Genomic DNA, 21,681 nt, shown 5'->3' on the forward strand with positions numbered 1-21,681 from the left:
ATCATCCCTCTCGCCAAAGCTTGTATTAGATGTTGCATACAACCATCCATCACCTCCGCTCGTTGAGCGCGTGAAAAAAAAGGAAAAAAACGCCCATCCGTCCCCTGCAGAGCGTAATGATTAATATAAACAAGTGCAGGGATCATGCAGCATAAGAACGTGGCAATGCACCAGAGCAACCTTGAATGAATGGCAAACCCACGAACGTCAATGATGAACCCTACGTCCGCTGGAAACTCATGGTGCCTATCGCCGTTCGTCGTATCCTGTCGGCTCGGTGAAGTACGGCTCATACAGTATGGATGGGTAGGGTAGAAAGTGACAGCGAGGTGTCGGTACGCGTTCGACGACGAAAACGGCACCCCGATCTCGGAGGATGTGTGCTCGAAACTGTTTTCAAACTCCCCCAAGTCTTCAGCTGTTCGTGGTGGGCGGAGTGGTGCCGTTGAATCGACAATCGTAATGAGGACGTGCTTTGGTACGGTATGGTCATGGTGGCCGGCCAGTGGGGTACCGCGTCGACTCAGACTCACCCAGACTCTCTTCTTCCTTTTCCTTCCCTTTCATTCCGTTTTCTTCCCTTCTCCGACCAGGCCTAGGCCTAGGAGATTGAGAGGGCTTGATTGATAGGTCTCCGAAACTTGGACTCTCGGATGGAAGGAAGGCAACGAACTCGAATCAAAGGCACGAGACGTCAAATGGCGGTTTGACGCGCCTGTCAGCCTGAGCGTGGTCGCGATGAGATCCATCTGATATGCATTGACAGGGCACTGGAAGCAGGATAGGGAGAGGGCTCCCGGACGCGTCGTTGAGGGAGAGATAACGATGCTCGGTGATACGATTTTGCAAGCAGCCCCAGGTGGATGAGAAAGGGCGGGTTGTGGCGGTCGCGTCAGTGAAGTGCACGCGCACGAGACTATCGAACGCGTCAAACCGAGATTAAGCTTGATGCACTGGACGACATCACGTCCTTACAGACTCTTGAAAACATAAACTCGATATATTGTGTGATATAAACGCGAAAAACGCCACTATGACCCCTAATAACCACTAGTACCCAAAAGTAAAGATCTAACCCAAAACCCAAATTTCCCCTCATCCTCGCCTTTCCACACTCTAGCACGACTGTAATCCATGGCGGCTCAACGCGTGTAGCCGATGGGGAGAATGATGAACCCGTACACGTCCGCCCATGAGCCGCAGATGAGCGGGGTGGTGCCGATGACGGAGGGGATGGCGACGTCGTTGCCTTGGTAGCCGAAGAGGCCCAAGTCTGGGCAGGAGTCGCCGCCCTGGATGGGAGAGCCCGAGGCGTGGGTCTTACCGCCCTGTGAACATGACAGTCGTTAGCATATACGAGGGTGAGGAGGGGAAAGACGGACCCAGTAGATGGTCTGGTTCTTCATGACCCAGTTGAACGCGTCCTGAGCGGAGTTGTCGGTGTAGGGACAGGACGTGGCTGTGACGGTGTAGGGCTGGACAGAGTTTGTATCTGCGACGCCAAGGCAGAGGTCGAGGGTGGGGATGTAGAGATGACCTGGTAGCAAAGTGAGTGAATGAGTGGATGGGACGCGATGAGGACTGACCTGCGTAGGTGCCGTTGACGCCGGTGTCGACGTTGGAGTAGCCCTCGTGATTGGGAGAGCAGGTCTGGAACTGGATGGGGGGCATGGCGTCGTAGAGGGCGGGTGCGAAGGTGAGTGTGTTGTTGACGAGGGAGAGAGGGTCGCTGTAGACTGGGAGAAGTGAGCAGGGGCTGGGACGAGGATGGATGGAACTTACCATAAGTGTCTGCATTGAGGTAGCCGTAGGCGATGGACGAGCAGGTAGACGTCGCGGCGGGTGCAGCAGCTGCTGAGGAGAGGAGGGCGAGGAGGGCGAGGAGGGAAGACATGTGTGTGGCGGATATGTTGAATAACGCGACATTTTATAGAGAGGGGAAGCTGTGTGATAGAATAAGCACGGAGAGAGTCATGAAGAGAACGGGAAGGGGTGGCCGTGAGCGCGCATCAAGAGTCACGGTGAGTGCAATGAGTTGAGTTATGAGCGTGGTGGGACGGGAATAGCCGGATAGCCTACACCCACACTATGGGCTGTTCACGGTTTTGAGCCACTTCAATACTACAGCCGGCGGTAAATTTCGCTCTATGGTTGTTGGAGACCAAACACTTCCGAGTCATTCCTGTACCCGCAAGACAGTAGCACGAAACCATATTCGCATGGTCTCAAACAGTCCTCTGACACCATTCTCCAGTACAAGGACAATCACCGCTGGATAGTTGCGTGCAACGATATGGACGCATGTGGTACCACAATACCATACCACCGGCATCAGACATGGTACGTCGATTTCATATGAATTCATTCTACTGACACTATTCTACGCCATATTTCAGAGAACCAATATATGGTACCTGGTGATGATATGAACGTGTATGGGGCTGACAGGCCATAACCACAAAAACACAAGACAGTGAGTTTTGTCCATAGTAAACTAATCTATCAATACTATCTCATGGATCATTTTGGTTAGCTATCATATGGTAACTTACGGCTATACATCCGTGTATAGTGTCACCACACCGTACGGCCCAAATCAGAGATGGTATGGTGGGTCTAGCTGCCAGATGGTCGCTTACTGTTATGTGGTCGTGTATGGTATGATAAAATCATACGGCGGAAATGAAAAATGGTACGTTGGCTTTAGACTACTCAGCCGATACTATCATTTTGCTTGACAGTGAAATACAATATGGTTCATCCTGTAGTTATTAACTTTACTTTTCTGATACCGTCCCACAGCACTATCCTTATGGATTGCAAAATAGTATGGTGGGACTATATCACTGTGTATAGTTCACGTCAACTGTTTGCAAATCTTCTCCGAGTGACCCCAAATGGTGTTAGACAGCTGTTTGACCATGGCAGAAGAGATTTAAACTTTGTATAGATATCTTACGCTGTCTGATTACACTGTACTATAGGAGTGTTTGTGGTAGTGCCCCTCCCTATCAATATCAGCATAAGATACACGAACCATAAACCGACCCATCAAACTTCAATATTCCTCATCTTGCGGATCCTCAACCGGTTCCAGAAAAACTCTTGTATACAATATTGCGTGGTCCTGCGACATGTAGCTAACAGATTTTCGGATTCGCTTCAAGGCGCTATTGCCGCATTCAGCGGCACTAGAGTTGATTTGTGTGAGTCGAGGGTCCGTGCTGGCGTAGCTGGTGAGAAAAACAGCTGGCGAGCACTTAGTATGCCCTTTAGCATGAAATCCATCGACCACAAAGAGGGTATCTGCAAAGAACTCCAGTTCTCGAGTTAGACAGTAAGGTGCCAAAGTACATGCAAAGTCGTAGACAACGACTCTCGGGGCCTTTGGCCAACGCGTCACGATGGCCGAAAAAACATCGTTTCGCCCCTCACCTCGGGGTATGCAATGGAATCCATAGCATATGCTGTGTGTGCACCATGCACACATCAAACCTCCTGTCAGCCTCTTTTCACCGTATTGCGAATAGTATTTAGAGCATTTATCTCCCCGCCGTCTGCCAGGTTCTTCGCGAAGGTCATGCTTGAGGTGGGGATAACAAGGGCGATGCCGAATCTGGGGCATGCTATAGAAGCAGCCTGTCTGTGTAAAAATTCAGTCTCGTGATATAAAATCCAAGGATTAGTTGTCTAACCTTCTGCCATTCAGATGAGACACCAGGGTCAGGTGTAATGCAAGGAAGTGGAGAGTTCTCGACCAGCAAAGACTTCAAGACATCGCAACTACGCGCATACAGCCAAAAACAGACCGCGATGACATTCGAAGGTTAGGACTCGTTTCGGCTTTCGTGGAACTTTAACACATTGTAAAGACATGGAATGCCTACCAAGTATGATGCATTTTCCTTGGTAGGTGACAGAAGAAATTGGTACAGCTTGTATTGAACTGACCGGTTGACCAATTGTAGGATCGAGTCTTCAGCTACAAGCTTCCACCGACCGCAGTTAGAGTAAAGTTGTATGCTATCAAAATTGTTGTACATACCTGTATAAATAGTATCCGGTATAGACGAGGTGGTTTACTTGTGATGTCCCCCGAACCGAAATGGTGTAGAAATAGATTTCCGAGTGCAATGTTGATCTCCTTACTATATACAATAATACACAATGATACATGTACATGACACCATATCTCAATATGAATGAAACATTAAATAGTATTGGCCTGGTATACTATATAAACACAATTCACATTCATCACTGAATACCATAGTTGCTCATGTAGCAGAATAAACGTCAACCATAAGACTGGTATAAAATGGTTTGGTCAGACAAACCTGTACTGCACAATATGGTTTCTGTGTACCATATCTGTACAATTGGTTTGGTACTCCCCGATCATATCTAGTATGGTCAGACAATTCTGTACTGCAACTGCACAATATGGTTCCTGGAAACCATCCTGGGTAGTATGGTTTCTGTGTACCATATCTAGCAGTATGGTCAGACAATTCTGTACTGCAACTGCACAATATGGTGTTAGTTTTGGTGATTCTGCACCTTTGTGCTACCTATATATTTTCATTCCTTTCTCTATCTATTCTTCTATCATTCACTATTGATTGTGTTTTCTATTATTTCGCCTTTGTGGCTGCTTTGTTTACCTTTGTTTACAAAACTTCGGACAGTACTGCAGAGTCCAATGCTTCCTATTCTCTAGTTACTCACATTGGACTCTAGGTACTGTATACCTGTCATACTCTCTAATAATATAGTTACTCACATTGGACTCTAGTTCCAGTCCCTGATTGCTCTCAGCAAGTGGCTAGACACTTCCTTCAAGCTTTGTTCTTAATATATGGTTTCTGTGTACAATATCTAGCAGTATGGTCAGACAATTCTATACTGCAACTGCACAATATGGTTTCTGTGTACCATATCTGTACAATTGGTTTGGTATTATTGCACAATTGCACAGTTGCAAGACCACGTGGTAGTCATGTGGAACCACATTTTTTTTTTGGTTAGTTTGCAAGGCTAACATGGTTTTTTGTGTCGGACCACAGTGTGGCACAGTGAAATGAGACTCGAGGGTTCAAATCCTTGCTCTGTTTTTGTTTTGATATAATTTTGTTCACACAATATTGCCATATTGAATACTAGCAAGCTTTTTGTTTCGGATCAGTGATTTGCACAATTTCTTTGGTTTGCATGAAGTTAGCCTGTAGGAAAATTGTTTCGACTATTCAGCTGTTCTATAACTAGTCTGACTCTGATGATTCTGAAGGTGTGGCTTCTCTGGGAGAGGAGTAGCTAATAGGATTGTGATGAGAATAATGTGTGGCAAAACTTGCACTAGTGCCCGATTCCAACCCAAAAACTTCCTTGTCTTCGCCATCCTTCTCAGCAAGAGTGTGCAATTTATCCACTGCACAACCAATAAACTGGCGCAATAATGTTTTTTGGGCTTCTGTGTTCTTGCTTTTGTAGGAGTAGAACTGGTCGATATTTATTCCAAAATCCTGCATTGCCTCATATAGAAAGTAGCGCAAGCGTGGCGGAATCACTTGGTCCTTCAAACTCTCCTTGTTGTTTCCTTCAGCGTCTGTGGCTCGCAGACATTTCCACAAGTAGAAGTCAAATAGGGCAGCGTCCTCTGGACATCCACAATGGAGATGATCGGCCACACAATGGAGCCGGTTTTGTTGTTGTCTTGGTGGAAGAGACATATGATATTCTCGCAGTTGGTGGTCAGACAGTGCAGAGCAAGCTGGCGTGAGGTTTGTGCAGCTTCAGGGAGATGATCAGCACTTGCCCTAATATGTGCTCGAATGACAGGATCAATCGTTGATCTGTTTGGATTTTGAAGAAATTTCTTGATCTCCAGTTGTCCCCGCCTTTCTTTTTCTACAGCATCAAATCAGTCACTGGCAATCTTTTTTTGTTATATTATTACCTTCTGATGTCTCGTCCTTTTGAGGTGGGCGACTTCCTTCTTTTTGTCTGGCTTTCCTCTTTTTCTTGGGTCCTTTATCAATGTCCTCGTCATCTCCTCCATCAATTAAGTCTTCATTTTGTCCTCTTTTTTTCCCTGACTCTTTTTTCATCTGTTCAAGCTCTGCTTCCACCTTCGCTAACTTTGCAGCCAGATCAGCTTGTCCTCCAGACCCCTCTTCTTCAACTAGGCTGTCCCGACCTTCTGCTGGAACCTTGTGTTCCTCGCCCCCTTCCTTTTGTTGAGCCTCAAGCTCCCCCTGCTCTCGTTTTGTGACCTCGCAAACTGCAACTTCACCTTCTGCGGCCTTGTGTTCGGCCACAATTTCTCCCGCCCCCCCCGCTGTGTCTTCCTGCGCCTCACATTCCTTGTTGGTTTTATTGCCCTCATCATGTTCTCCTTCAACACTTCTGGTATTTCTTTGCTGATTTTTGTTGTCTAGAATAGGTAATGTCATATGTTTCTACCCTTTTCTTGAACATCAGGAAAAATGAGGGTAGCTATATAGAGCTCTATAGCACTATAAATACTCATAAAGCTGTTGTAATGGTCAAACCTGTTATAGAACCTCTGCCATCTATAGAGCCTCATATAGCTCTATAAATGCTCTAATAGATGTTGGAAATTGTCGTGTGGCTGATTGAAAAAAATAAACACAGACAGGATTTGAACTCTTAACCTACTAGTCAGCTCTTAGGTGACTAAGCAACCTACAGCCACACATCACATTTATCCACTACACCATGAGAGCTTATAAAATGTATTATACAGGTGTTATATATTGACCTTTTATGGACTTAGATTATATTTTTACTCATTGTCACTACTTATATTTGGATAAATCATTATTCTTATTTTGTGAGTATCAGGGATACAAACTACTATTTCACTAATACAAGCTACATAATTCATTAATACTGTATGATTTAGTAACCCTTTTAAGCACCTTAAACTATATTATAACTATGACCTTCACAGCTATAGGAGCTATATAGGCTGCTATAGGCTATAAGAGCCCTTATAGTACCTTGCCTATAATAATATACTTGACTCCAAACACTTCTGGCCTCTTTCTATTATTGAACAAGTTTATTAGATTAATCCAGAGTTTGAGGGAATCATAGATACTTCTCCCCTTGGTTAAAATTTTGCCTACTACTGTGCTATAAGAGCTATAAGAGCTATGATTGCACTGATAGTACTATAGTTTCTATGAATGTGTTTATATATATAGGTGGTGGCTATATAGCGCTATATAGCAAAAGGGTTTTTCCTGATGTCAACATGTTCTACTTTACCTCTTTTTGCAGCCTGTAGTCTTTCTTTTGCATGGAGCTGTTCCTTTTCGTTGTGAGTTCAGATTGGGCGGTGATCAAAGGGCCTTTCAAAAGGTAAGCTCAACTCTGTCAAGCCTGCAGTGATACTAACGTACCTACTCCACCACCTCTCTGTTTTTTCCCTCTCTTCTTAACGATCTCCTTGATTTCAGCTTTTTTTTCGGCAATTTTTTGATCAAACTCTGCTGCTACATTCCTCATGTCTTTGTGAGTGACCTGTTGCCTGGCTAATAGTCACCAGTAAATGAATCACTGACTATTCCTATAAATCACAGGTTCTCACCTTGGACTCGTTTGGGAACAAACATTGTGAAATGTCAGCGAGGGAATGAAGACAAGGCCTTTATTAGTTAGTCAAGCACGATCTTTAATGATAGTATGGTAGATATATTGAAACATTTTTTTTGATGATCGTTGCTTGTATAGTTGAGCGCCAATGAACCATATTCAAACCTTGCGATGGACCGCATTGTGCACCAAATGCTAATTCCGATGTCTGTTCATTACATCTGGGTGCTGACAAATATTATTGCTGATGCCATCGGCAAATCGCACCGAGTTCAGCAAGTTGCCCTGGTGCTGCACACCAAAATCTCAATACTCCATTATGATATCTTCATCATGAGCAACAATAGTCAAATCAGCACTGGCCTGGATTCTAGCCCCTGCAAAAGTCCTCCGGGGCGAGCATAGCTTATTGGCTTGCAAGCAATTTATGGTACCATGGGACGACAGAACTTAGTACTACAGTTGGTTGGACCAAACAATGTTCCCCGCTTACCTGTTTCCAGCCAATGGCCAATCAATTGACAGGTGGTCCTCAAGGTCTTGGGGCTCCACCAAATCCTGCAAGCCCAAGACTGGCTACTCATGCTATACATCCCCATCAAGGTCAGCCATTGGGTCTGCCTCAAGGTCAGATGCCAATGCAGTAGAATATTATGTTAGTCATAGTGTTAAATTTGACATGCTTGAACGCTATTACAAGTATCTGACATTTGAGACATTTTCGTAGTACATGCAAGAAGACCCATACACTACTGCTCCTTATCCTGGCTGGGGATATGCTATGCAAACTCACTCTATACAATAATGTCCTCAATGTCATTAAATAGCATGCGGCCAGACAGAAGGACATGATACCAAAGTGTCAGTACATGTCAGTGGTGAGCCAATAATCTCGAAGATTGTTTCTAAACTTACCATTTTCCACAGCGCCTGCATCATAGGCTATGATAGTGATTAGCCGTTGATCACATGATGTCATGGGATCGACAACTGATCACTATCTAGTACAGTTTTTGTCATCAGCAGACATACCACTCCTTCTAAAGGATTGTCAGACACTGTGAAAACAGGATAAGGACAAGACAACAGAAGAAGGAGCCGTGCTACATGTCATAAATGGTGAGCTCAAAGGATATATTCACAAATTTACTGTGGTCGGCGGTACCTGACCAATGTAGGCTGTGATATTGATCAGTCCTTGATCACATGATATCATGAGATTGACGACTGATCAATACCACATATATACAGTATGACCGTAGAGTTGTTTGTTTCTGGCTATCAGCATGTCGGACATGATACAAAGACTAAATGATAAAGGTGCATGCCATACTACATACATAGATTCATTTTTAATGTCTTTTTCTATAACAGGTACAGCAACTACTACCACTACCACTATGATTACAACATCAAATAATTGTAGTGTCACAACCACAACCACAACCAGTACAACCACCTCCACTACGAAGAATCGACAGAGGTCGGCGCAACGATTGCAGCGCAACCACATAGTCTTGCCACCACCCCTCAACAACTCAACGCCTAGGGTTGTTGACAGAGATGTTGACAATCCAGGTATCCCACATCCTGATAATGTCAGTGCCCCAGATTTCTGTGGGGTGGGGTATTTTATTCATGGTAAGTCCAGTACAGACCCATGACTTACGTGTTGGGATTGATCACTCTGGAAGGGATGATGTCTCAGTTTGCGTCAACGGTGTTTCAGGAAATGTATATAAGAAGTATGGTACATTTCAAGAGGCTATTGTGAAGTACAGGCGGAACTATTTGCTAAACCGCCTGCATGCTGTTCCTAGGCCTGGAGGGCCGGTTGTCATGCACCAAAGTTGATTGGTAGCATGGACAGGTGTCAATAACGAAGCAAAATATTCAAAAAAGACTAGCCTTTGCGCCACACAGGCACAGTGCCACATGGAATAGTAATTAATATTGCCTTTTTCGAACTTGTGGCTGATCAGCACCACCTCTATTAGGCAATCCCAGTCACGCTCACCTTTGCTTTTCCATTAGGTACTTTCGGCATTTCGGCATTTCGGCAAATTTTCGCGTCGCCACTGGCTACACATTGCATTGCACCCTCGCTTTTGTCGTTTCTCTTACTCCCCTTCCTTTGCCTAGCCCCACCATGGGCCCCTTCCTCTCCTTTTTATTCTCACCCGACAGTCGTTTCTGGATCCCCATTCTAATCCACTTTTTCGTCACCTCCACCCTCCTCCTCCTCATCTTATTTGCACCCCCACCATTTCTGATGTCACCACTTCCTATCCGCTTCCGTCGCCAATCCATTGACTACCACGTGCCACTGCTGATATCAGCAAAGCCCCGGCGGCTGGTCCAAATAGGGCAACAGGTCCATCTTCATGACGTCGATCTGCCATCATATACTATCAAAACATCGGTCGCTCGTCTTGCCTGGTTGGAGCGTGGGTGGGTAGTTTTTGAGCTGGAGAAGGTTCATCCCCTTGTGTCACCCATGTTCATCGCTGTCCCATTCACTTGGGTACACTTATCTTTTGTCCATCGTCTTTGCTACAGCTACACCTACCACACGCTGCCTGGGACTCACTTGTTCCAAATTGGAACTACTCCTCTCCCTCCCTCGTTTGATCAGGTGGTCCAACACAACCAGTCCATTGGTAAGGCCATGGAACTGTCGGATTTGGACTAGGTGGTGGACCGGTGGCTCCAGTTTCTTTTTCTTCAGCAGAACATTCATTTACAGTGCGATTATTTTTGATTTTTGAATCATTTTTATGGACACATATTTTTTAGAATGTCTGACTGACAATAAAGGAACTGTGTTGATACTGATAGTGTTTTGCCTTGCCCTTTTTTTACTGCATCTTCCCATGACATCATGATTTTCCTACTCTCTTTTTGCTATTGGACTTTACTTTATGGCTGTACAAACCTGTGACATTACTCACAGCATTCATTGTTCTATCCCTTTCTTTTCCTTTTTTGACAATCTTATCCTGTACTACCTACGCAGGATTTGTCAGCGTACATTCCTTCCTTCATGTTCTTTCTCATTCTTTTTGCACAGCTATACTGTGCATAGCCTACTTTTCTTTTACTATATAAACCCCTGTATTTTACCTTGTAAAACAAGAACTCCAATCCAGACTTCTTCTCTAATCTCAAGTTCACTACTCTCTGCTACTTGTGATCCAGTGTGGTCACAACACTTCCCACTGCTACCACTGTCAACTGCTGTCATCATCACTTCCCACTTTTGAAGTTATTGTCATCCCTTTCGATTAGAGTCCTTCTGAGCACTACAGTTTGTGCGTCAGGAGCCTGCTATCACTGGGAACGTCATCATATTGTCATTCTTAAACCTACCTTGTGCTACGATTAGCAAGGTAGTGCTCGTCTATACTCGCCACAAAGCCCCTATCTTTCTATATTCCAACTATCCCTCCTCTTCAAAACCCACACCCATACATCTCTGGGTTTTACTTTGAAGGATCCTCATACATACCACACCATGAACAACCAGAGCACCCACTGTTCTAGGAGGCAAAGCCCATAAACAAGTTCTGTGGAATCTGGGAGGATTGTGTGTTAGTTTGTTTTTGTGTGTGGTTTCTAACAACAGTTCTCATCATCGACACCGTTCTGGCCGAGGGATCCATATCCCCCACAAGACCCACAAGACGCAAGCTCGGAGTCTTCGAGTACAGATCTGTGGAGCGAGCTGGAGGATCTCTTGGTAGAATTTTGCCAGGTGGTTCTAGATTAATCTATATGTAATCTGTAGCATACAGGCCTGCCGCTTTCCTTCAGAAATATATCTGATGTGTCATTTAAACTTAGGAAAATTCATATTTTTACAACTTAGCATAGATACGGCCAATGTAGGAATGGTAGGCAATCATTCACAAATTTATTGTCATCACCACTATATCAAATGAAACTACACATTAAGGCAACCCCAGCCGGCTTCTGTATTCAGAGATCAATGCATCTTTTTCTGCAAGGTCAACCTGTTGTCTAGCTAACTCAGCCTCTGCCCGTTCCTTAGACTGATTAGCTTCCGAGAGTTTTTGCGACAACTCGATGGCATCGGTTCGCCGAGCATTCTGAAGGTTGTTGATAGTGTCAGCAAATGAGTTCACAATCTGGTTAGTGTCAGCCTTGGCCTCACGATGCAAGCGAGGAGATGTGTAGTGGATAAAATGGACATTGGCCTGGGGATGCTGGGCTGCTAAAAGCAGCCAGCAATTTGTTCCGTGCAAGAGACGTTTGGCCTGTCAGTAGAGCACATTAGCAAGGGATGATAAGTGAGCAACAAGATACCTTACACGCACAACCAGATCCTCCATGCATCTTGCAAACCGTGCAGATGCTTGTTTTGATGTCATCAAAAAGGGTCTGAGCTGTGTGGTACGTAGAATAGCTTGATATAAAAGATTTTGTCAACTACAAATTAGCACAAAATATGAATCACTCACGCCAATCACTCGCACCTCTCTTTGCTCCCTCAACGCAACCATAAAGTGGGTTTTTCAGGCTGATTCAATGGCGGTTTTGGCGAGTTCCCGTATAGCTACTGTGTTACGATAACACAATTTCCGCACATTTCCTTTCTTTTCATTCTCCGCTTTAACTTTGTACTTTAGCTTTCGCACATGGCGCCACGCGGCATTTCCCCTTTTTGTTCTAAACTCCTCTTTCTCGCGCCGCGTTGCCTTTTTTCTTATTTTAGATTCTACTCTCTCACGCAGTGGAGCTGGCCATACGGGCTAGGCCCTATGACATCATCAGCCACTGCCTCTATCAACTGTATAGTACATATGTACAAACAAACCTGTAGTAGTATATATACCCCAATAAATCCAGGAGACTCCTCAGCGAGTCCTCCTGTTGTTAACCAACAAACTCTCTGCAGCTCAAGGGGTAACCACTCCCTCACCATCTTCCTTATAGTGTGTTTCTGTGTGCGCCAGAGTAACTAACTCTTGGTTGTTACATTAGGACTCGCTCTTTCTACTCTCTCGCACATTTGTGCAAAAAGTCCCACTGGGCACCCGGACTCCAGGGTGAAGGAGATTGGTTATTGGTTGGAAATATCCCGCATAGCAGATAGGTGCGCTCTTTGCGACGGCCTTGTAGTGCTTTGGGAGAAGAACCAAAACTGTTGATACGCGGCCTCCAGCGTTAAGGGGAGTACTTAGCTCAGCAGTCGGTGTGGAACCTCTGTTGATTAGATTTTAAAAATACAAACTTCTTCTTCAAATACCTCTGACCAGGCCGGGCACTTGCCTCCGCCAGTTGGAGAAGGGTTGACAGCTTAACAAGTGGACCACCCCCTGACAACCGTTCGGACCAGGGTTTCTTACGAATAACTTTTATATACTTTCCAAATACTATAGTGTGGGTAGTCGGAGATTGAGATCCGATACTCAGCTGGGAAGAGGTTGATCCGCGGATAGCAAGCGGGGACCCCCAGTTACCTTTTTTTACTTTACAAAGAGAACAAGTCGACATGTTGTCGCAACCAGATATGAATGCGTTGCTGCACGCTATGCGTACGCAGATCGCAACATTAACCTTGCAACTCGCCGAGCTACAGACAAACCCCCCTGTAGCAAACCCCTCAGTGGAAAAGAAATTCAACAAGAAAGTCAAAATCATTGCTGACCCCGGCGCCTTTGAAGGAGACAGAGCGCAATTTGCCGAGTGGTGGATCAAGCTTCAGATTTGGGTCAAGGCAAACTGGGACGTGTTTGCCGACAATTTTGAGGTAGCCACTGCGGTGCTATCTCGACTAAAAGGACCTGTGGCGGGTCAATACGCCCAAGTAAGACTTCAGGAGTGCTACACTACGGGAGTGTGGCCAACCTGGGAGGATCTCAAGAAGGAGATCAAAAAATACTTCAAACCACAAGCTGAGCGTGACTGGGCGCGTCAGCAAATCCGTTCCTTCAAACAAGGAAACATGAGGACGGATGATTACGTCACCAAGTTCCTGGCCCTTTCCATCCAAGGAGGGCTTGGAAATGAACATGCAGTGGAACTGCTAGAACGCAATGTGAACCCTCGCATTGCAGAGCAGATCTACCTGCAAGATACGAGGAACGAGAACTTGTCCCTAGCAGCCGAGGAAGTACATCGAGTCGGTAGAGCCATGGAGCTTTACCAGATGCACCAAGGTGGCGGGTCCACCACCAGTAACAACGAATCCCAGAGGCGCCCTGGGTCATCAAACCAATATAAACATTCTCACGGGTTCAAGCCGTTTGGGCTGCAACCAGGGCAGGGAGCCCCCATGGATATTGGCGCGGTCCAAGAGGGACAGATGCGCAGATTCAAGGGGAACTGCTGCAATTGCGGCCAAAAGGGGCACATGTCTCGAGACTGCAGAAAAGGAGTGCAGGCCGCTCAACAAAAAAATAATCAAGGGCGCCAGGCGCGCCAATTAGAAACCGAAACACCGGACGATCAGCTCCTGACTCTGGCCGGTCGTTCGTACGACGAAATCCGGGCCTTCTTTTACGATCAGCAAACTGCAGAAATGAAGGTCCAGGGAAAAGAGTTCAGAGCTTAGGTCACTTGGGTGCCTTCGCTCCATGAAACAATGAAGTAAACCACAACAAAGTGGCCCCTGCTCCGGGGTGTTGCACAAGCAATAACGGAAAGACGGGGATGGCTCCCCAATTTGTAAATAGATTCTTAAGTTTGTTATCAGAAGTATGTACTTGTATGAGGCAATGTGACTGTAATATAAATGAAACTACCGCTGCACCGGCGTCTCCCTTGGAGCGTGGCCCCGGTGAGATAAACACTAGGGTGCTTGATTCTGGTAAAAATAAAATAGAAAAACATGTATCTTTCGATTTTTCTTCTTCTTTGGAGCCACCCTTTCCCGAAATCCCAAGGCGTGTGTTGATGTGCACGTATTTATTCCAAAAAGAGATCTGTTTAGATGTTGGTGTGGAAAACCTTGCCCGGGGCATAGTACACCCAACTAGCGCACTGCTTGATTCAGGCGCTAACGGAATCTTCATAGATCAGGTCTGGGCGGAGCAAATTGGACTCCCCCTTGTAAAATTAGATGTATCTATTCCCGTCTATCACGTTGACGGTAGGCTTAACGCGGGTGGCTGCATCACGCACAAATGTTCTTTTGTTGTCAAATACCAAGGACACAGAGAACGAGTCACTGCCGAAGCTACCCAACTAGGGAAGATTAATTTAATCTTAGGCTGGACCTGGCTATTTAAACACAATCCTGAGATTGACTGGCAAACAGGGGTTGTCACATTGTCACGTTGCCCTCAGGAGTGTGTAAACTTGGGTAAACCGAATCATGTCCGTCACAATGAACGTCTTGAGAAGATAAACGCTAGTCATGTTTATGAGCTCAGATCTTTAGAAAAGATCGACAATGATGATGATGAGGTAAAACCTGAAGAAGAGATCAAGAGGCTGGTACCTCCCGAGTACCATGACTTCTGGAAAGTCTTTTCTAAACACAAATCAGAGAGTTTCCCAGAGGCCAAGCCTTGGGACTATGCTATAAATTTGAAAGACACCTTCAAACCGAGAAAAGGACACATGATACCACTCTCTGCTCCAGAAAGAGATGAGGTATCAAGTTTCATAGACGAACAGCTTAGGAAGGGTTACATCAGACCTTTCAAAAGCCCTATGATGTCCCCAGTGTTCTTCATTCCTAAGAAGGATGCTAAGAAGCGCATGATTATGGACTATCGCTACGTGAATGAGCACACAGTTAAAAATGCGTATCTGCTGCCTTTGATCAGTCAGCTAGTAGACAAATTGGCTGGCGCCAAGATCTTGACAAAGATGGATCTCAGATGGGGGTACAATAATGTACGAATCAAAGAGGCAGATGCTTGGAAGGCCGTGTTCACGTGCCACCGAGGATCCTTTGAACCCCTCGTCATGTTCTTTGGGTTGACCAATTCACCGGCGACCTTCCAAAGCATGATGAACAAGATTTTTGCGGATATGGAAAACTGTGTCGTCATTTATATTGACGATTTGTTAATATTTACGAAGTCGGACGATGAGGCTGAGCATGACAGGATCGTGCAAGAATTCCTTCAACGCTTACAGGAACGGGACCTATTCATCAAACCCGAAAAATGTAATTTTAAAGTAAAGGAAGTAGACTTCCTCGGTATGATCATAGGCCAGAACGGAATCAGGATGGATCCTGAAAAAGTTCAAGCTATCTTGGATTGGCCCGAACCTACTTGCGTCAAAGGAGTTAGGGCTTTCCTTGGCTTAGGCAATTTCTACCGAAGGTTTGTCGAAAACTTCACTAAAATCACAAGACCGTTGAACGATCTCACTAAAAAGGACATTGTTTGGCACTGGGGCGCCAAGGAACAAGAAGCTTTCGATAAGCTTAAACAGGTGTTTACAACGGCGCCCATATTAGCATTTCCAGAATTAGACAAAGAGTTCCGGCTAGAAACCGACTCTTCTGATTTTGTCGCCTACAGAGCGCAACTATCAGATTTATGATAAAGAGATGCTGGCCATCATCAGAGCCTTAGAGCACTTGCGGCACTATTTAGAAGGTGCTAGACACCAATTTGAAATTTGGACCGATCATAAGAATCTAGAGTATTTTATGACGGCCTGAGACTTGAACTGAAGACAAGCCTGCTACGCGGTATACTTGTCAAGGTTTCATTATAAATTAATTCATAAGCCTGGAAGCTCTATGGGGAAAGCAGACACTTTGTCCAGAAGAGAGGATCATGCCAACGGCATCGAAGATGATAACAAAGGTGTTACCCTGATAGACCAATCAAGGGTTGCCAATGTTAGAATTGGGCAGGATTCCGATCTTCTGGAAGTTTTCAAGAAAGACATCTCCTCAGAAGAGAAGGCGCGCCTTGACGGCAATGAAAACTATTTATGGGAAGACGGGCTCCTCCATTTTAAAGACAAAATCTATGTGCCTGAGTCCGCAAGGATCAAGGCAATAGATAGACATCACGACACTCCAGTGGCTGGGCACCCTGGGTGGCAATGAACAATGGAGTTGATCTCCAGAAACTACATGTGGCCTGGCATGGTCAAAGACGTACAGGAATATGTAAAATCCTGTCTGAGATGTGCCATGGCAAAGAATTCTCATCAACCGCCAGCCGGTAAGCTTATGCCAAATCTGATACCAGCTGGTCCCTGGCAGGATATATCGGTTGATTTCACGACAGATCTGCCCGAGTCAAATGGGTATGATTCAGTAATGGCGGTAGTCGATCACTTCTCCAAAGAAATGGTGTTCATACCTACCAATAAAACCATTACCGCTGCCAGTACAGCAGATCTATTTAAAGATTTTGTATGGTCTATCCACGGACTGCCGGAAATGGTTATCTCCGATAGAGGACCTCAATTTGCTAGTGAATTTACGAAAGAACTATGCCGGATGCTGGGCATCAAATCTAAGTTATCAACGGTGTTCCATCCGCAAACTGATGGACAAATGGAGAGACTCAACCAGGAGTTGAAGCAGTATCTCCAGATATGTATTAATGATAGACAGACGGATTGGGCCAAGTGGCTAAAAATAGCCCAGTTCTCATACAATATCAAACAGTTGTCGGCTACAGGAAAGGCACCATTCGAGGTTACTAGATCGTACCTCCCCAGAATGGGTGTAGAACCTGGCAAAAGCAAGAACGAGGCTGCAGGGAACATAGCAAAAGACATGAAGTCTGTCTTAGACGAAACGCGCAAAGCGCTATTTAAAACTGCAGAGCAGATGAAAGACAGGGCAGAGTGTAGACGCTCTAAGGCCCCTGATTACAAGGTCGGCGACCTGGTCTGGTTAGATACCGACCACTTAAAATTACAAGATCGGCAGTCTAGAAAACTGACCGGAAAATGGATTGGCCCTTACCGAATTAAGGAAGTCAAACCCAACGCGGTGGAGCTGGAACTCCCAAAACAAATGAGGGTAGTACCCACGGTCAATATTAGCCATGTGAAACCCTACAAGGGACCGCTGCCGGGACAGCGTGTAGACCGGCCTGGACCGGTTGTAGTCACCCAGGAAGGTGAAGAGGAATTTGAAGTCAAACGGGTGGTAGACGCACGCTTGAAGCGTGGAAAATTAGAGTTCCTAGTCCTATGGAAGGGCTATGGAGACGAGGACAGAACGTGGGAACCAGATGCCCATCTGGATAACTCCCGCAACGCTGTTCGAGAATTTTATTCCAAGAATCCCTCAGCTCCTAGGAAGCTTAGAGGCATGGATTTGAAACTTTTTAATTCCGTTTTTCAACCTATGGCCGAAAATTTTACCACTACCTCCGGTATTTGGTCTCGCCTGGAAGTCAAGCCTTAGAAGGGGGGTAGTGTTACGATAACACAATTTCCGGACATTTCCTTTCTTTTCATTCTCTGCTTTAACTTTGTACTTTAGCTTTCGCACATGGCGCCACGTGGCATTTCCCCTTTTTGTTCTAAACTCCTCTTTCTCGCACCGCTGTCGATGATGAGAACTGCTGTTAGAAAACCACACACAAAAACAATCTAACACACAATCCTCCCAGATTCCACGGAACTTGTTTATGGGCTTTGCCTCCTAGAACAGTGGAGTGGTCTGGTTGTTCGTGGGGTGGTACATATAAAGATCCTTCTAAGTAAAACCCAGAGGTGTATGAGTGTGGGTTTTGAGGAGGAGGGATAGTTGAATTTATAGAAGATAGGGGCTTAGTGATGAGTATAGATGAGCACTACTTTGCTAATGGTAGCACAAGGTAGGTTTGAGAACGATGAGGATGACGAGGTGACGAGGTTCCCAGTGATAGCAGGCTCCTGACGCACAAACTGTAGTGCTCAGAAGGACTCTAATTGAAAGGGATAACAATGACTTCAAAAGTGGGAAGTGACGATGACAGCAATTAACAGTGGTAGCAGTGGGAAGTGTTGTGACCACACTGGATCACAAGTAGCAGAGAGTAGTGAACTTGAGATTAAAGAAGAAGTCTGGATTGGAGTTCTTGTTTTACAAGGTAAAATACAGGGGTTTATATAGTAAAAGAAAAGTAGGCTATGCACAGTATAGCTGTGCAAAAAGAATGAGAAAGAACATGAAGGAATGTATGCTGACAAATCCTGCGTAGGTAGTACAGGATAAGATTGTCAAGAAAGGAAAAGAAAGGGATAGAACAATGAATGCTGTGAGTAATGTCACAGGTTTGTACAGCCATAAAGTAAAGTCCAATAGCAAAAAGAGAGCAGGAAAATCATGATGTCATGGGAAGATGCAGTAAAAAAAGGGCAAGGCAAAACACTATCAGTATCAACACAGTTCCTTTATTGTCAGTCAGACATTCTAAAAAATATGTGTTCATAAAAATGATTCAAAAATCAAAAATAATCGCACTGTAAATGAATGTTCTGCTGAAGAAAATGAAACTGGAGCCACCAGTCCACCACCTAGTCCAAATCCGACAGTTCCATGGCCTTACCAATGGACTGGTTGTGTTGGACCACCTGATCAAACGAGGGAGGGAGAGGAGTAGTTCCAATTTGGAACAAGTGAGTCCCAGGCAGCGTGTGGTAGGTGTAGCTGTAGCAAAGACGATGGACAAAAGATAAGTGTACCCAAGTGAATGGGACAGCGATGAACATGGGTGACACAAGGGGATGAACCTTCTCCAGCTCAAAAACTACCCACCCACGCTCCAACCAGGCAAGACGAGCGACCAATGTTTTGATAGTATATGATGGCAGATCGACGTCATGAAGATGGACCTGTTGCCCTATTTGGACCAGCTGCCGGGGCTTTGCTGATATCAGCAGTGGCACGTGGTAGTCAATGGATTGGCGACGGAAGCGGATAGGAAGTGGTGACATCAGAAATGGTGGGGGTGCAAATAAGATGAGGAGGAGGAGGGTGGAGGTGATGAAAAAGTGGATTAGAATGGGGATCCAGAAACGACCGTCGGGTGGGAATAAAAAGGAGAGGAAGGGGCCCATGGTGGGGCTAGGCAAAGGAAGGGGAGTAAGGGAAACGACAAAAGCGAGGGCGCAATGCAATGTGTAGCCAGTGGCGATGCGAAAATTTGCCGAAATGCCGAAATGCCGAAAGTACCTAATGGAAAAGCAAAGGTGAGCATGACTGGATTGCCTAATAGAGGTGGTGCTGATCAGCCACAAGTTCAAAAAAGGCAATATTAATTACTATTCCATGTGGCACTGTGAATATTCGCTTTGTTATTGACACCTGTCCATGCTACCAATCAACTTTGGTGCATGACAGCGGTCATGCACTATCTACAAGCTGACTGGTGCCCTTACTTCTACTATTGAAGTACAGCCATGTCCATCCTGTCCAAGGTGTTTCATTGGGCCAGATTTACAAGAATCAGGCCTTTTCAATTTCAATAATCATTTGGTCTTCACGCATGACCTCCTTGACGAATACACAAGTGCATTCAGCAAGCTATAGTAGATCATAAAACACGTGGCGACTTGCGCCGTATCATATCCAGCTGCTTCTTGTGTTCAAAGGCCAGCCCCGAAAACAGTGTGGACGTCGATGATGTCAGTGATTCAAGTGCAGGCATTCAGAGCAGTGGCGAATCTCATGAAGAGGGTACTGACACTCTGTTGAAATGGATGGACGAAATCCCTGAAATCTTCGCCCGGCTTCAAACGGTTAACACGGCACAAGCACAACTATTCCTTTCTCACTTTGGTTCTCTGTCCTCAAAGGGCTACCCCCCAAGCGTGTACCGAAATCTTTTTATGCAAGCAAGTATTCATATTGTTATTTTGTCTGCCGAAGCGGTTTGTTCTAATTTTTGCATGGATAATAGCTTACTGCGGAAGAATCTATCTTGCAAATGATAAACAGGTCGGCTCAATATAATGTCTACAAATTTCTTCTATCACCTGGCACAGACTATGTCGTGTTTGGTTGGGATACCAAGTGTATATGATGTTCGTAGGTACCACGATGTCAGAAAAGAGGGAGGTTTATCCCCCAGACATGATATCTTTGTGCTTTTGGCTTTACGAACGAGCATGGGAAGTATTAAAGAAGCTGTTGGCCAAGGAAGCACCCCTAGCTGATAATGTGAGGGCTGCCAGTGAACGGAATGACTCTGGCTCACATTGGCAAAAAGTAAGGTTTTTTTTTGTATTCTACAATGGGCCGTCATAGTTCTAATGTATTCAGACTGGGTGTTTGTACAGCATGCCGCAAATTCAGTCTCGACCACAGTATCCTCACCTCAAGTATGATCTTTGCAGTGAGCCTGGTGGACGCTGTGGAGACAAGTGCTCAAAGTATTATTCCCAGTATGGCGAGCAACGCTTAACTGGAGGAATAATGTGCGCTTGGTGTACCCATAGCATATGCTATGGGTTCCACTGTATCCCGCGAGGAGAAGGCCGCAATGATGTTTTCTCGGCCATTGTTACACGCTGGCCTAAAGCTCCCAAAGTGGTCGTGTACGACTTCGCATGTGCACTGGGACCATATTGCTTGACGCGTGAGCTGGAATTTTTTGCAGATACTCTTTTCGTCGTTGACGGTTTCCATGCTAGAGGACATATAAAATGTTCTCGTGCTGCCTTTCTCACAACTTATGCCAATGCAGATCCTCGGCTGGCACAGATTAATTTGAGTGCTGCAGAATGTGGTAACAGTGCTTTGAAACAAATCCGTGAGTTACATGTCGCAGGATCATGCAATCCTGTACACAAAGGTTTTCCTATCAATCTGGAATCGTCTGAAGGTCCGCAAAATGCGGGGTATTATTAGGTCTACTACTGCTTATCCCAATCTTTGGAAACTCATGATTTGATTTTCTAACATGCATAGTTCTCGTAGACGTTATGACTAGTTGTCATTAAATTGCTATGCATATGATTGCAATGATTATGCTACAGTGATTTTATTCCTAGCGTAAGAGATACTAGCAACAGTGGTAAACGGAGTATGTACGTCGTACCATAGCTAGTGCTGTATACGGCACGCAAGGCAAGACCAGTCATTCGTCGCCTGCCCCGGATGACGGTGAGAGTGGC

At 45.3% G+C, this 21,681-nt stretch overlaps 6 protein-coding genes across 6 annotated transcripts; 2 read left to right on the plus strand and 4 right to left on the minus strand.

The window, feature by feature from the left end:
• Window positions 1-976: 976 nt before the first annotated feature.
• SERLADRAFT_447717 (uncharacterized protein) lies at window positions 977-1,900 on the minus strand (the record flags this gene model as incomplete). Its single annotated transcript, XM_007316643.1, has 4 exons — window positions 977-1,328; window positions 1,383-1,537; window positions 1,587-1,736; window positions 1,783-1,900. The coding sequence occupies 4 exons, from the start codon at window positions 1,892-1,894 to the stop codon at window positions 1,143-1,145; spliced, it is 603 nt and encodes a 200-aa protein (XP_007316705.1).
• A 259-nt stretch (window positions 1,901-2,159) lies between these two features.
• SERLADRAFT_463706 (uncharacterized protein) lies at window positions 2,160-2,434 on the minus strand (the record flags this gene model as incomplete). The annotated part of the gene is made up of 1 exon (XM_007316644.1): window positions 2,160-2,434. The coding sequence occupies one exon, from the start codon at window positions 2,363-2,365 to the stop codon at window positions 2,177-2,179; it is 189 nt and encodes a 62-aa protein (XP_007316706.1).
• A 499-nt stretch (window positions 2,435-2,933) lies between these two features.
• Window positions 2,934-4,110, minus strand: SERLADRAFT_385317 (uncharacterized protein; the record flags this gene model as incomplete). Its single annotated transcript, XM_007316645.1, has 4 exons — window positions 2,934-3,643; window positions 3,696-3,783; window positions 3,888-3,989; window positions 4,046-4,110. One exon carries the CDS (start codon window positions 3,623-3,625, stop codon window positions 3,059-3,061), a length of 567 nt encoding a protein of 188 aa, XP_007316707.1.
• Window positions 4,111-11,570: 7,460 nt separating this feature from the next.
• SERLADRAFT_436348 (uncharacterized protein) lies at window positions 11,571-11,972 on the minus strand (the record flags this gene model as incomplete). The annotated part of the gene is made up of 2 exons (XM_007316646.1): window positions 11,571-11,897; window positions 11,952-11,972. 2 exons carry the CDS (start codon window positions 11,970-11,972, stop codon window positions 11,571-11,573), a joined length of 348 nt encoding a protein of 115 aa, XP_007316708.1.
• Window positions 11,973-13,135: 1,163 nt separating this feature from the next.
• Window positions 13,136-14,197, plus strand: SERLADRAFT_436349 (uncharacterized protein; the record flags this gene model as incomplete). Its single annotated transcript, XM_007316647.1, has 1 exon — window positions 13,136-14,197. One exon carries the CDS (start codon window positions 13,136-13,138, stop codon window positions 14,195-14,197), a length of 1,062 nt encoding a protein of 353 aa, XP_007316709.1.
• Window positions 14,198-20,232: 6,035 nt separating this feature from the next.
• On the plus strand, window positions 20,233-20,659 carry SERLADRAFT_385318 (uncharacterized protein; the record flags this gene model as incomplete). The annotated part of the gene is made up of 2 exons (XM_007316648.1): window positions 20,233-20,400; window positions 20,466-20,659. The coding sequence occupies 2 exons, from the start codon at window positions 20,266-20,268 to the stop codon at window positions 20,586-20,588; spliced, it is 258 nt and encodes an 85-aa protein (XP_007316710.1).
• Between the last annotated feature and the right edge of the window lie 1,022 nt (window positions 20,660-21,681).

This window comes from Serpula lacrymans (genome assembly GCF_000218685.1).
Source record: "Serpula lacrymans var. lacrymans S7.9 unplaced genomic scaffold SERLAscaffold_5, whole genome shotgun sequence".
NCBI lineage: Eukaryota > Fungi > Basidiomycota > Agaricomycetes > Boletales > Serpulaceae > Serpula > Serpula lacrymans.